The sequence below is a fragment of the Saccostrea echinata genome, unplaced genomic scaffold (genome assembly GCF_033153115.1).
Source record: "Saccostrea echinata isolate AGI-Se365-2 ecotype Australia unplaced genomic scaffold, CSIRO_AGI_Sech_v1 ptg000052l, whole genome shotgun sequence".
NCBI lineage: Eukaryota > Metazoa > Mollusca > Bivalvia > Ostreida > Ostreidae > Saccostrea > Saccostrea echinata.
In genome coordinates, this window is record NW_026889801.1 from 5,420,240 (window position 1) to 5,437,466 (window position 17,227).

General features: G+C 33.1%; 1 protein-coding gene across 1 annotated transcript in view; it reads left to right on the plus strand.

Annotated features, from left to right (window-relative positions):
* The first annotated feature begins 2,997 nt into the window (after positions 1–2,997).
* The window catches only part of LOC133204120 (uncharacterized), an 80,284-nt gene continuing 66,054 nt past the window's right edge, over positions 2,998–17,227 (plus strand). The window contains exon 1 of the mRNA XM_061339890.1: positions 2,998–3,332. Coding sequence (XP_061195874.1) covers positions 3,074–3,332 — 259 coding nt within the window. The 5' untranslated portion in view covers positions 2,998–3,073. The remainder of the gene's footprint in view (positions 3,333–17,227) is intronic.

Here is a 17,227-nt window from a genome sequence, read left to right on the forward strand (position 1 = left end):
CTAAGAAAAAACACAGCTAAAAGATAGTTAAAATCGTAAATTCATCACGATTGGTAAGTCCGCACAGCAAGGATGTCATAAGATTTAGATAATATTTCACAGGGTAACAATGGCTACTGACGCTGTAATATAAACTGAAAACGAGGCTGTATAAAAATAACAGAATACATAATGAGGCACCAAAAGGGAAATTAACCAATTCCCTCAGCATTCTGACAAGTTACGAAATAAATATATATAAACAAAGTTTATTAACATAATCAACAATTATTTTTTTATGATTATGTTCATTTTTTTCTTTCAATGCCCATATTTTGATCTTGCCAGGAACTCTTTGATTACATATATGATTGACCATGACATACCAAGAGATGTCAATATTGTATTGTCTGTTTATAATTGTCTATCTCTTAGAGAAAATTCGTTATTCTTTGATCAAGTTCATAATTTTATTTTTAAAAAAAACACTAAAAGATTTTAGAATGTGAAAATGTAATAAGCATTAATGTAGACTGAAAATACATATACAGATATGATTTGTTTAAAATACATGTCTTTGTAAAAGTTGAGATATATATATTATTGTAACATTTCGTGATTTGTATCTTGATCTTTAATGGAGAGAACTAATATAGGCCGTTTTTGCCTGCTGTTCAATCCATGTTCATTGTATATACTTCTATGTATATCGTGAATAAAATACTTCTTAAACTAAATGGGAATCAAATAACATCAAAATTAAACACTTTGGATATATTTAAATAAAGTGTCATATTAAATTGCGGACATTAAGTGATGACATTTTTATAGTAATGTACGTTATTTAATTACAATGTACCTATAACAAGGAAAGTACAGATGGGAGTAAGTCAATAAAGATTTTATCAAATGACTAAAATTTCCTTTTACAAATACATATTTTCCTGTCTGGACAGTGTAGGCTCTGTTTTATTACAGTGATATGAAAACCGGAGGTATTGACAACACTCGGAATATAAAGCCTCCACTATCTATGAGATACTAAAAGATACATCCAGTTATTTACTTTTATTCTCACGCCGACTTTTCTTAAAGGTTTCAAAATATTAAAAAAATATATTATTATTGTCTTACGGCTTGGTTTTAATGTCTTCTTCTGGGATTTATATTTTATTCATTTTACTTTTGTCTGACAATGGAGAACTACTTACTGGTGAGTCATTAATAGGGTAACTTTTTTAGGTGAAATAAGGTTATATTTTTCAGACGTATTTTTCAGTATTCCTATCTAACATTAAATTTCATCTTTAATAAACATGTAACCAAAATCTCATTTGATTTTCCCCAATAATTCATGAGTTATTGAAACTCATATGACGGTACCCCCCAAAAGTGAAAATTGAAAATTCTCATTATCTCACATGACTCCCTCTCGCATCTGTCAGAGCCTTGATTCTCCCATGCAAGGAGTTCATCAGTGTGTTTATCCTAATAGGGATATTATTCAACTCTTCCGACAAGGCAGCCCTAAGTTGATTGAGACCAGCTTGGGCATTTTGAACCCTATCGTCCACGTGGTCCCAACGATGTTCGATGCGGAAAAGTTGGACTTTACGGAGACTAATCATGTGGATGAATGTGATAGTTTGCGAGAAAGTCGACAAACCCTGGCAGCATCGGGACGGGGGTTAAAATGCCTAAACCGAAAAAAAATAGGCAAACGACGCACGTGTGCCGGATTGAGAGGAACACCAACGTAAAGTTGACGAGCTCACAAATCAAAATCGCGCAATCGATTTCTTTAAGTTTTGGGGTGAATGTAACGACTATCATAGCCTACTGTAATAATAGCAGTTTTAGTGTAATGTGATGGTGATTATACAGGTGGCAAGATGAATAGCCCGATCTTGACATGGCGCTGTTACGCGTCAACGTCATCGTCACGGTTGGTTGGAAACCTTTCTAGGCCCTCTTTGACGACAGTTAAGACGTTCTATGGTGAAAAAATTCACAACAATCTTCACAGAAACTTGTTGTTGTTTTTGTCCTTACTGATGCAACGCAATAGCCAAACCCCATGGAACTTCAGTCAGCCGTACCATGATTGCAAGAAATGCACATCGTTTGTAAATACCGAAAACGATGTGTATAACTTAAGTGCAACAAGTGGTACTAAGAGATGTGTTGAAAAACATGTCTTCATCAATATGCACATGTTTTCGGCTTTTTACCACTTTCCCTACGCGACGTTAAACTGTTCACGGTTGAGTCATTCTGAACACTAATTTTAATGCACAGTAACCAAGATATCCCTCTGACCAATTTTTATAATTTTCGGTTAAGTAGTAAAAAAAAAATCGCATATTATGTTACCCTGCGTTTCTTTTTCCTTTCAGTATATATTCTATCTCAGAATAAGTGTGCATTTTAAGTATTTTCTTCAAAGACTGGAAATTAAAAGAGTTATTTGATCTTTTCTCTTAAGTTATGCTACGTAAGATCATTTCAAGCAATTAATAAATTCAATGTAATATATCAGTATAAACCTACCTTGTTCCTTATACAAACATAATTATCATATTTATATAGCATCATGTTTGTTTCGAAGATCATTTCAAAAGTGAAACTTAAAGTTCAAAGTTTAAAAATCTTCATCAAAGTCGTGTTTCTCCTGCAGGAGTATTGCTCCAATATTTTCAACTTGAGGAGACTTTTAAAAATCTTGAATCTCACTTACTCAGGATATTTTGATAAAACATCTGTTTCAAACTTCACTTTTACTTCTTTTGTTAAATGATGAATTGTTATTCTTATCACATTAAATTTCTTTTTTTTTATGCCAAACAATCGGGTTGTACGAGTGCTTATGAATTAAGAGATATTAACTGACTTTAATGCATTTCCTTAGCATTAACCATGCACATTGGTAACATATATAATTTATGAAGCCACGTCACGTATAATAGCATCATTATGATGTGGATGATATCATGATAAACTGTACATTTCTTTTACAGCTACTGAATACGTCGATATTACAACGTGCGATGGTAGTACAAAGGATGGCTCCGTAATCAAAGTAAAATATAGTGAAATGAAATCTCACTGCGAGTGTCAGATAAAACCTCATTTTGTTGGGGTTTTAAAATTTGCTTCTAATGTGATTTTATTTTCCTGTAACACGGAGATAAACATTTTTGAAAATGACAAGCCGGATGAAGTGTTAAGACTTGCGTGTGGTCCAAGGACTTCTGGCGGATTCAATGTAACCAATGAAAGTGTCCTTTTTATGACACCTAAATACACCAGTTCTTTGGCTGGAACTTTTCATCAAGAGGTTACGATATTTGAAGGTATGTAAAAACATTCTTTAAAAACAATTCAGTGTATCTTTTATTATTGCTTTCCCGTCCCAGTAGTTCAGTCGGTAGAGCGCTAGCTCTGTGATTGGAAGTGTTGTGATTGGCACTTTGAAGCGAAAGTTGCGGGTCCTTCGGGTGAGATCTTAAAATCCGATGTCCCATGTCAAGGCAGGAGTAGGCACAATTAAGATACCTCACTGCTCAGTGTTCCTGAGTGCCGAGTAAATGTCAGATTGTCTAAATTTGAAGTCATTTCCCGGTATATGGCGACATCTCCACATGAGTGAAAAGCTCGTTGACTCAAAACACCATGCAAATCAATCAACCCTTCCTGTTTATCACAACACCCACGTTGACTGACGTCATAGTAAAGATGATAAATTTAAGACTGTTTCATCTAATAAAATTACACAACTCTGATAATGTAAATGGTATGCAACTTTTTTGAAGGACTGCAAAGTTCTTCAGAAATCTTTAGTTGCCAACATAGGAGTACCATATCTTGATGATATGTGTCTGAGTCAAAGATCTGTAAAATATTGTGTCTAAAGATTGAAATATCTATCAGGAAATGGTGTGCTTTCATTTTCATAATTATTTCCTAATTAATTTTTGTATTTAATGGTTGGTGTAAAACAATACTGTTTTAATATAATATTATCTTTTTATAATATTAATTTACATTTTTTTTAAATATTCAGATAGTTAATCTGAACATAACCCCAAAACAGTCATTTAATTAATCACTGAATAGATTATTACTTACACGTAGCCGTTCTTGAGAAGAAATTTTTGAAGATTTGTCCTATATATTCCTATGGTAAAATTTGACCCCTGTAGTGACCCTGCCCTACGCTTAGGGATCATGATTGGAAAATAAAATTGAATCTACACTACCTGATGATACTTCTATAATAATATGACTAATCATGACTTTGTTGTTCTCGATAAGATCTTTAAAGACATTTCCTATATATTCCTTTGTAGTACTTCGACCACCTCTTGCGGCCCCACCCTACCCCGGGGGGTAATGATATAAACACACCTAAACCTAGAGTAAGAAATGAAGCTTTCGCATAAGTTTTATCTTTTCTTGCCCAGCAATTCTTGAAAGATTTTTAAATGATGCCTCCAAATTTTCACACATTCTTAATGTATCTCCTTGAAAGAAGGCATGACAATTCCTGTAAACAACCTAAATGCCTTTTACACAAGAATGTTTTGTGGCAAGTTTGGTTGAATATTTATAGCCCAGTGGTTCATTAGAAGAAGTCGACAATCTGAAAAGTTTACAGACGACACACGACAGTCGACAGACTGACGCCGGACACTCTTTGATCAGACAACCTCAATAGATTCTTTGGCTGAGGTGAGTTAAAAATGGGTATTTTTTAAAAAGTTATATATAGAGAAACATTCAATGGTGCGGTATGATATCTTCTAGGACCCACGGTGCTTAGTTTGCCTTTGTCTGTGATTTCAAAAATTACTTTTTTTCCATTACAGCATTGCTGCTGTATTTTTTAAAATCATTCCTTGATAATTTTGGTGTTTGCTTTTTTCTTTATCGTTCCTTGTTTGTTTAATTAACGTTTCTTCGAGAATATTTCAATCATTATGAGACGCGTCGACGTTTCGTACTTCCGGTGGTAACAAAATATGAAATTCAGTTCTGCGTATGTTGCTCTATCATTACTGAAACTTCATGTTTCTTTGTTGAGTTGTTAATGAAAAAAGTTCAGTCAAAATGACCCTTTCAAAATAGCAAAATTGCTGAAATAACTAAACCGATGGGACGTCATCATGATTAATTTATAAAATAAAATATATAAAATATTTTCTAGATATTTTGGTATTCAAATAAGCCTGAAAGTTTCATAAAAATCGAGAGAGTCGTTTCCGAGAACTGACGTGTACAAAATTGGTAAGAAAGAATGTGATAATAAACTAGAGCAAAGCTCGTTGTAAAGAAACGAGAATGTCTATTTAGTTGCGTACAAATTTGACCTCTTGACTTTGACCTTGAAGTTTGACCCGCTTCTGCAAAAATTATATCAAAATTTAACCTTGGCCATAACTTTTGTACAGCTTGTGATAGGACTTCCATACTTCACATGTGTCTTAATTTTGAAAAAATCTTCCGTTGGGTAAAATATTTTTGACATTTAGACCTTGACCTTTAAGTTTGACCAACTTTTGAAAAACATTAGCCTTGGCCATAACTTTTGAACAATAAGTACTAAGGTTTTCATTTTTCACTGATGTATTTCTTGTAAGAAGACCTTTCTTAGCTACCAACAATTTTGATCTTGACCTTGAAGTTTGACTTATTTTTCAAAAACTTTAAAATTGGGCATGTTTACTTAATAATTGATGTTAGGGCATTGATATTTCACATGTATATTTCTTGTGATAAGTTCTTCCCCTACGTTTCATTGATTGTGCGACTTTGCCTTCGAGATTGACCTTTGTTTGAAAAACATAAGCCTTGACATAACTTTTGAACAGTTGGTGTTTGGGTGTCAAATTTCAAAGGTATATACATTGAGGCCAATCATTTCTTTGGAAAACAACATTTTTGATTTCTTCATCTTGGAGTTTAACTGACATTTGAGAAACTTTAACCTTCGCCATAGGCTGCCATCGGGGACATCAGTGTTTAATAAACTCATCTTGCTTTAACTGTGTAATCATGTAGTCATAATACTTTCCGAAAAGGTAAATCATTTTTTTCAGATAAAACTATAAATGGCACAATCTCAGTCATTTGTTGGGCCGATTTTTCAACGTTAAAGCCAAATTTAGGGATTGAGACCGCAGACGATACAACATTAAATATACCTGTCTCGTCACAAATATTAACAACGGATATCAAAACTGAAAACAAAATATCAAGTCCTACACCAAAGTGTGCGTCTACAAATTGTACGTATACATTCTTTCTTTAACCCCTTTTCCTCTCTCCTCTTACAATAATGAGAAATAATAATGTTCTCTCATTTTAACATGCATATAAAGTTTGGATTAATAACTTCAACAAAAAACGTGTCTAATATTTTTATGAAGTATTTTTATCAATAAATGTAGTAACCCTAGTATATTAATTGTGCTATTTTTATACAACTCGTATTCGAATTGGAAGATTCAAATCTATTAAAATCAGAATTCTCAAATATCATGTAAAAATTGTGTTTATTTTTGCACTCTTATTTATAGAATTACTAATTGTCTTTTGTCAGCCATAATATCTGGTTTTTCTGGAGCCGCAGTTGGAGTATTATTAACAGTCATTATCTCTATTGTTGTTCATCATATGAGGTATGAAGCAGAAATTGCATTGATTTAAAGATTAAAACATTAAATACCATTAATCTGTGTTAATCTATACATATTTGTATCAGTTCTACCTTGCAGAAAAACAAAATCAATTCCAAAGACAGCTGGGCCGAATGATGATTCGAACACTGGACAGCAAAATAATGATACTTCTGATGAACTTCGTGACAATCCTCCATATCAGTCATATCAGCCTGAAGACAACGACCCCCACATTTACGTTCCTCTTCAAAATTAAAAAAAAAAAAGATTAAAAAAGCGAATGGAATACGTCTTTTAGTCCATTGTTACAAATGTATTGTCTTCAATTACTTCAAATATATTTCGTATGCTGCATGAAATTGGATGCGAAGTAGTATTCATATTTTACAGGGTTTTTTTTTTTTTTTTTTCGCAGGTGAGTTAAGGCTAGGTTAGGCATTTCTATGCAAATAAACTAATTAAAATGCCTAAGGACTATATCTATCATACAGAGAAAGTTAAAACTTATTGTCTAATACATACTTGGTACCCACGACATGAGATAGCCAGTACGCATTATGACGTTATATTATGACGGCATTGTTCTTTACTACACAAGATTATAATGGACATCAACAAAAATGCTTCGGCGCAAGGGCATGCTCTATTTTATTTAACTGAAACAAAGTAAATTTAGAAGCAAAATATTCCAACGTTTGCTGATATTGCTGCACAAATATCAACAGCTCAGTTGTATAATTTCTATTTGTAAAGTTTTAAGTTGAATCAGGGTAAAAATATACAGTCCGGTATAAGTTTCCTCAAATTCCGATCAAATGAGAAAATGCCTAGGATTTGTGCAGCAATTTTATTAATCTACAGAATATTCTTCTTAGCATTATACAATTTTTATGTAAAAATAAATAGGGTAATCCCTTGCGCCGAAGCTGTTTTGTTGATGTGTTATATTACCACCAGTAGGTAAGATCAATGACGTCATAATATGACGTCATAATGTGTACTGGCTATAACATATCGTGGGTACTAAGTATGCATAAGAAAATAAATCAAAACATTCTTTGAATAATAAATATACCTCTTACACGTTTTTATCAGCTCATTTGCATAGAAACGCCTATACCTAGCCTTAACTCACATGCGTTTTCTAATCTTTTCAAGGAATCTTTGTAGGTAAAAGTACAAATGAGAGAATGTATGTGATTGTGATTGAATGTAACTCAACTTGTACAGACTGTAATTTACAAATATCAGTCTGGTTTCCAGCTTGGGGATTCAACAATTATTCAACTAGTAGAAATATATAACATTATAATTTCCAGTCTTGACAAAAGAAAGATATCAGATTTATTTTTTGTGATATTTGATTTATTTTTTGTGATATTTGAAAAGCGTTGAATAAAGTTTGACATAAAGATCTTTTATCTTAACTAAAAATAAACTATATTATCGGTGGTAACATTAGGTTAGATTGTGAATTATTTTTGTGATAGACATCAAAAGTTATAATTGATGGTTTTCCATCAAACTATGAAACAGGAAATGCCAGTGGTCCTCAAGGTTCTATTCTGGGACCATTGCTATTCCTTTTGTACATAAACGATATTTGTGATGATTAAGTTAATAATGTACGGCTTTTTCCCTTATATGCTATTGTAGAAAACGAAGCCACAAATGAAGCACAATCGCTAACTTTCCATCTAGAAGTTATCGATAAATGGCTATAGTTGATTTAAATCGAAACAAATCTATTAACGTTGACTTTAATCGAAAAAACATAATATACCACCCTTTTAGATTTGGGAAACATAGCCCACATGTTATTCAGAATATATCTCATATCCACTAAGGTCTAAATTTAAAAAAAAATTCGATGCTACATTGTACGTGTACATTGCAAAAACAGTTCATGAAAAAGCTACAAAAAAACTAACTATCCTCAGAATGCTTAAGTACAAGGTTAAGAGGAAAACATCTGTTAAGATATATTTTGCATTTGCTAGACCTGTTTTGGTCTTCGTATAACCTCAGAACCAATTGTGCACAATTCAAAATTCCTAACAGGAACTATATCATACATGAAAAGTTTCCTTCCATCAACAATTAAATAGAGAAATAACATGCCAGACTATATCTGGTATACTTCTGTAATATTTTCATCAAGAGTCTTTTGAATTCTTATATTTGTAAAAAATATAATTATTATTATTTTTTTATTTTGGAATCAAAAACGACATTATCAAAGATCTAAATATATTAAAACAAATGCCTTATTTATTTGACATGTTTTATTCGAGTTGGCAGGTATTGTCCACAGTGGTCTACACAACAGTGGGGCAGCCGGCAAACTGGCATACACCCAACATCACCAATTAAGTTCTGCCCTCCCTGACGGGAAAAGTAGCACGCTGGATTGACCTCAATCGTGCTACAGACACATTTCAACAAAAATTATCTTAAATTATATTAATTATACTTAATTATATTAATTATATTACATAATTTTGCTTTAGATTTACTCTATATAAGATATATAGAGCTATATATACCTGGTGGGGGTAGGCAGCTTCAATTTAATCATCCACCGTGGATACCTAGCCTACTCCAAACCCTCAGCACCCCACCCACTGTGAATGCCACTTCAACATTGCCTCCACCACCCATTGTATCTTAAATACAAGATTAAATCAATTCTTTATCAGTAATCCCTGCTGTATTAAGATAATTGATCTGGTTTCCCTACACACTAAGTGTACTTAAAAACACCCCACATCCTCCCTGGAATCTAGTACAAGTTTTTGTTTATTCTGATTTTGGGTCTGTTTATTACCCTGATATTTTTAGTAACATCAGGTTATTTTTACTAAGGCATGAATAAGAACTTAACTAGTATGGTGTAAGAAAATATTAAGATAATACCAATCTCTAATCCCGACTAACCCTATTCTTGTATTTTTATTTATTTATTCATTTATTCATTTTATTTAATTTTTTACAAGTAATTTGGAAAGTTCTAAACTACTTTTCAGCTTAGATTATAAATAAGATCGACAAGCACCAATCCTCCTTAACCCCCCCCCCCTTTTTCCTACTGCATATGGCTGCTGGTCCTGCATTGTTGCAATGACAAAATCTTAAGTATTATCACATTCAAACTTTGTAAATCGCAGAACAGGTTAAGGGATACCTGTCTCCCTGCTATCTTTATTACCTAATTGGAAAACCATTGTTGTGCAACAGTAGCTGCGCTGGTTCTAAAGGAATGAGGATATACCACTTATTTTTGAAAATAAGCTCTGCCAAAGCCTCTCCATTGAAAATTGCTTAAAACTTATACTAATTACCTTCCAATCCAAGAGACACAATGGAGGACTATGAAATGTTTCGAAAGTATTTGTAGATATATATGTATTGCACAAGACATGTAGTACCTATACGACTAAATTTTATATTCCAGTCCCTTGCCTAGCTGATTCTCTCTCAAAATCTGCAACTTGTCACCTTAAACTTCTTACTTCAGGCCTAGGAATACTGAAACTGTAACATAAATTCAGAATGGGTTACCTCCATCCCTCCCCCAACGCAAAAATATGGTAAAGACTAGGTTGGGGGGAAAATATGGACTTCAGATTTGTTTCAAGTTATACATATATACATATGACGGACAACATACATATTAATTGTCAAAGTACGGGCTAAGCCAATGATTACCTATCCTTTATTAAATGCCCTAAAATGCTGGGGAGGTTTTGCTAAAATGAATCTTTAACTCCTTCAGATTTGCATTTGTACCCACCCGCTGATACATGGATGTTACAATATGTAACTACATATGAAATGACTGATGCATCTGAATCACCTTTGACATTAATATATAAACATAATGTATGCTAACTACTCAGTTGAGGGATGTACACCAATGACATATGTACTTAGCATATGGGTTTGAACTGACATTTTTCAGTGGAGATATGCCCATGAGATATGTATGTGTCAGCAGTTTTTGCAGAATTGCTATCTTTAACAACCCAGTAGCCTCATTTCTGAGAACTACATACAATACTATAAACCAACTTTTATTCGCGGGCGAGAAATATTCGCGAATTTCGCGACCTACTTTAATTCGCGAATATTAATCGCCGCGAACCATTTATTTTGCTTTGTATCTGTAGAAAATGTGTGTCCTCATTCGCGAAAATTAATCGTCGCGGATTGATTTCAAACTGACGAGTCGCGAATAAAAGTTGACGCGAATAATAGTTGGTTTACAGTACATTGCAGGAAATGGAAATGGATCAGATTCTATTCAACTCAAGCCTGTGGAACAATATGTGTCTAACCCCCCTCCCCCGTGAACCCCAAGGATTTGCATCTGCTAGCATAGCAGATTAATAGTAAATCTTTCCTTATGCTTAGTTTTTAATGTTTTACATTTCATGATGAATAAAAACCAGTTTCCTCAACATATTACTTTTTGTGAGTTTAAGAACTGTAAGAACTGTGAATTTAAAATTTGAACTAAAACAATTTTTACCCGGGTTAAATTACAAATCTTTTTTTTTTATTTTTCCACTTAGAGACACAACAGAAACCATCACTGACCAAAAATTAGTCCCCAATTTAACATTGTCTTATTATAGCTTTTTTTCCCTAGCTTCTTGACCATAGATCGATGCCCCTTCCCAACCAAAAACAAAACATTCACATCCACAGCCCCATCTCGATATGCCTGCATTGACTGTAACAACTTAAGAACACTATAATTTATTCATTTGGCCACACTAAGTTATTGGAGAAAAATTGTAAAAGGTCAGGAAATTTAATTTGCATAATCATATTTTAAGGTTCACTAACCCCCTGATCTTGTAAGACAGATAGATTTAATGTACATATTCCTAATAAACTTGTCACGTTATTTTTCAACGCACTGACTGCAATGCTGTTTAAGGAGAAATTATGGGATTTTTACGAGATGCAGAGTCAATCCAATAGCATGAACCAAGACAGAAATATATGTAGAGACAGTGTGAACCGACATTTTAGGTTAAAATAAAACGAATACATGTTTTTAAACCCAGAAAGACAAGTGGGGGTACAACGCAAACAAACCAGAGTGGTATTCCTTTCTCTCTTATAATGTATAGCGGGGTATTTTTGTGTGGAACGATTATTTTGGGGTTTTCACGATTTTTTCCTATGGTAGGCATGATGAATAAGTGTAATAAATATAATTTGTGCCCTGGGGTTGAATATCGGGGAGGGGGTCCTGTCCTCAAGTACCTGTGAGCTTGAGAAGGTAGAAAACTTTTACTTAACACAACTCTATAAACTAATAAACTTATGTATCAATACCAAAGGGCCTTAGGGGGCAGGAGAGAGGACAACAAACGTGTTATCATTAAACCTTCACTCAATTAAAGTACAGGCGCTATTAGAGAAGTTCATGATTTTGTAAAGTGGACACAGCTTTGAAAATGAACCAAAAGCCTGACCCTCCTTGATTTCCTTTATAATATTGACTGAACCAATGAGCCGACACAGACTATATATCTTAAACATGTCTTTGACCCCACATTAATTAATATGAACCCATTTAATATCCCAACAAGCAAAATGGTAGCTAGTCTTGATAGAAGTTTAGTTAATTATTAAAAATGTGAGGAATCCTATCTACCCTTACTGGTGACCAATTGTGTTTTTAAATTGCGATGTCCTTCTATTATTGGTCTGATGGAGGCCGAAATTGTCCTCCTTGCCAATTAAGTCCGTTAAGAAAAGCGATATCCTGACAGGTGAGGATGCTGCTGGTTCAAATTTGACGATAATGTAGATTTGGTGGACAATGTACAATTCTACCTAAGGTGCTGATGCTTCCATTTCAAATAGCCTGAACTGCTCATTGTAATGCTTCCATCCAACTGATATTTATGTCTCAAATATATTAAGTCATCATTCATGCATTCATTTTTACCTATCTAGAGTTTTGCTATTGCATGTGCACAACAGTAAATATGTTGAACAATTAAATACACATCTACTTCTTGTTTTATTCATATACATATAATGCATTAATGTAATACAACATTGTAAAGCACAACAACTTGTGCTGTATGTATTTGACTTTACACAATTTTATCTCAAAGTTAATTACTGCCTTTGTATACAATTGTATCTTTTTTATGCCTCTCTTATACTTTTTCATCACCTACCTTTCACATTCATTGATGCGTAAAAAAGGGGCGATAACCCGAAAATATAGTGACTAAGTACCGACACTATCATTAGTTTCTCACAAAATAATAGGCGAATGATGCCATTAATAACAGAGAAGAGCTTTGATAACGACGCATATTGTGAGACGAACTCAAACATGCGGTTATATAATACATTGTCAGTTAAAATATAATGCAAGTAATTTGATGGCAGACTAATATAATCAATGTTTATCAAAAGCGCTTATGTATACAAACACTGAACTAAAACACGAATCATTTATTTCTAAATATTTGAAATTTTGCAAAACTTTAAGAGAGAATTTGCTATTTGCTTTCAAATCCAATATAACTCCGGTCGGGTCGAAAAGTACACCTTGTTTCTTTTTCTACAATGTTTGTTTAATCATTATACATATATTGAGTGTATTTATCTTCACCTTTTTATAGGGAGAGGGCTAAAATAGGCTTTGCCTGCTGCCCAATCCCATTCATTTTTTTGTGAATAAAAATACCGTATATTTTTTTTATAATGAATGTAAACATTACTTGTGTATATAATTTGCGAATTACTTTTTTACATTATTATTATTATCCTTTTTCAGAGATTACAAGCTTTGAAACTCCCTAAAAAGTTCTAAAGTTAAGCTTTATAGTAAATAGAAGTATCGAAAAAGTTCTTATTGTTAACTATACGAGGGTCGTTCAATAAATAATACCAAAGGACATCAAAAAATAAGAGAAGCACAAAAACAGTTCCTTTATACTGTATATCTAATCATTCAAAGTATTCCCCGTTAATCCTTACACGTGTCCCAGTCTCTTTACATATTACCGTAACAACTCAGCATATTCTTTTTTGAGGTAACGCAAAGGACACTAATGGAAAGCACTACCTGTGACAGATCTAAAATAGGAGCTTCTTCCTTTGAAGTTTTTCTAGTTTTTTTTTTTTTTTTTTTTTTTTTTTTTTTTTTTTTTTTTTTTTTTTTTTTTTTTTGAAAAAGAAAAATGTCACAATGACTAAGATCTAGCAAATACGGAGGATGACTAATCTCTGTAAACGTCCCTTTCTTCAAAAATTCCTTTACATCTTTTTGCCTTTTTACAACAGCGTTGTGTTAAAAGCGTTGTGTCGCCCGCGTGGCACAGTGGTTAGAGCGTCTGCTCTAGAGTCGCGAAGTAAGGAGTTGATCCTTCCTATTAATCTATGGTTCATTATGAACATTATATAGTATTTTTTTAGTGCAACACTCATAATTTTGTTCAACTCCTTGTAATCTCTTTTTTTTTTCTTAGAAAGAAATCGTCTACTGTATACCTGAACAATATCTTCAAACATTCAATTCTGTTTTAGATCAAAGGTACAACAAGCAAGAGTGTATCTTCTAACGTAAAATGTTTCAAGACCAAGGGCCCTATTCATAGTTGCTGTCCATGGTAAGCGAGTAGCTCACTCTGACTAATTGGTCTTAATAAATTCTGAACAGGTGATAAATTGAGACATTCTGATTAGATTTGTAAAACAAGTTTGCACAATTATGTTTACCTGTAATGGTGATCCATCTATAATTAATTAACATAGTTTATACTGATGATCCCCACCATGAAGATAAATGAAATAAATGCAATCATTCATGTTCAAATATGCAGAGACTTCTTTGAAAATACTAAAATAATGTGACTGTTGAATATTCAATATAAATATTCAATATCAAGGAAAATATATCAAATATAGGATAAAGGAAATACTTTGAAAGGAAGAAATAAAAGTGATAAGTTTAATCTTTTAACACGATCTTCAGTTTCTGGCGTCAGCTCAAACATGCAAGGAACTAACACAGACGAAGGAAAAGGGCAAAGAAAGATAGCGACAGAAGATGAAAATAAAAAAAGATGCTTAAAATAGAACATAGTGCCCAAAAATGATTTTTCTTCAACTTCTTTTAATACCTAGTCTCAGATGTCTCGTTTGCCTGAAAATCAAATATCGGCCTCTACAAGCACAGTACCTTTATGATATAAAGTATTTAGAATTCGGTGTAAATTTTGCAAAACAGAAAATGTGAAAACTTTTCTCATGATTACCTTGTTATATTTGTTTGTGTAAAATGTCTCCAATACAATTTTAAGCTTGGATTTCAGATAACCTTAACAAACATTAATATATACAAATAAATTAACAAGTAAACTAAATAATATTTTGGGGAAATAGAAAATTTAAGTTTCAAAGATTTGACATTGTAAACCAGAGTGTTGATTAAAAGCATTTATGATAATAAAGTAAATATAAGCAGCAAATATGGTCCAATGACGATTCAAAGTAATTTTTGGATAAAAATATTTTATTATTTAATTTCATTTATTTCAATATTTCTGACATATTTTTATTCGAATGATTTGTTCTGATTTGTGATAGATTTCTTTGAGACATGTAATTGCTTACAATGTGGTAGGTAACGCGTACAGTAAAACAAATTTTCAAATTATCATCAATTATTATTTAAAGTTTTCAGGGAGAGTCTTTTACTTTTATTGAATGTACGACACTATATAATGGCAAAACAAACCAAAATAAATCAAAAATAAATCACAACCCTTTTGCAGCTGATGGCTATGTACATATATCCTCCGTTGGCACCACCAAGCAAGTTTTTACGGATGATACAAATATTCAAAAGGACTATACAAGGAAAGGTGTTATCAATGCAACGTTGCGCAATAATTCCCCTTCAAGGCCATTTACAAATGATGCCAGTATCCAACAAGACTACATGAAATCAAACGTCTATACTGAGAAAGTCTTCACTGATAATACCTTAGACATTTTAACAAATGATACTAATATCCAAATTGACAACATTAGTTCAGACCAAAGGATCAAAGGTGCGTATATGATGTTTCCTTTATGATGTTTTTTAGCATTATGAGGATAATTAAAATTCATTTTATAAAATGTATCTGCATTTGAAGATGCAAGAATCATATTTAAATCAATGATACAATTTCCTATATTTATTGAAATGCAAAGTGTAATTTTTTCCTCTCTAGTTATCTATCGATGCCTATTAAAATATCTTTCAAAAATATTCCATTAAATGATTGCAAGAAACTATTTTCTTATCTTACATTCCAGTAAGACTTAACCTTTCTATCATACTAAAATTCATGTTAAATAACTTTTTTTTTTCTTTTTTGCTTCTTAGGCAGTACATATGGAATCTCTTGAGCCGTTATTATAATAATCATAGCCATAATTTGTTTGATTACTTGGCTTTTCAGGTATGTCCTCTCTCTCTCTCTCTCTTTCTCTCTCTCTCTCTCTCTCTCTCTCTCTCTCTCTCGACCGATCGACTTTTTTGTCACTGAAGTCAATATCACGTACACTTGAAACAACGTGTGTAATATGATGTATTTTTTGTTCAGACGTAAAAAATATCGTCAAGAAAACCGTTGTGGTCTGCAGAGAAATAAAGCTCATGAAGCTGGACTTCCGGACAACCCTCTATATCATTGCTTTGAATCACTGGAAAATTCTAATGAAAAGAAATCAAAAGAACAACAAGAAGGTTCCCTACCTTCTGCAAATGAAGAAGATGACGCCATACGGAGACAGAAGAAAACCCAATCTATGTTATACCAAACAGAGTTAAAGAGCAGGGACCAAGCAAAAATTGCCAGTTCATATTTTTAAATGAGTTCAAATGCACTCTTGTTTTCAGGTTGCAATCCAAATGTATAGTTATCTATAAAGTCATCTTAGGGCAAAGTCTCCGAAAAAATTGGTAAAGTTAATATGCTCCAAAGAAGAATGTGTTGCTTGCTATACCCTATGATTTTATTCCTTGCATTTGCCTGCAAAAAATAAATCCACATGGATGTAAAAGCTGATATATCATAAAATGTGACACAAAGAACGATAATTCCTCAACTCTATAAGCTAAAATGATTGATTGATTGATTGATTGATTGATTGTATGTTGTTTAACGTCCCATTCGAGAATTTTTCACTCATATAGAGACGTCACCATATACTGGTGAAGGGCTTCAAATTTTGACCTTTACTCGGCACTCAGGGCAATTGAGCAGTGAGGGATCATTATCGTGCCAACTCCCGCCGTGACATGGGGCCTCGGTTTTTAAGGTCTCATCCGAAGGACCCGCAGCTTTCACTTCAAAGTGCCGAGCGCATGGCGAAGGAACAGTTGCTACCCATTTTTTTTTTATCGACTTAGGTCAGTCGCGGCCGAGATTCGAACCCATGAGCTCCCGATCACGGAGCGAGCGCTCTACCGACTGAGCTACCGTAAACGGTATGAGAGATTTGAAAGATTTGAAAAAAAATGTTGTAATAATCGC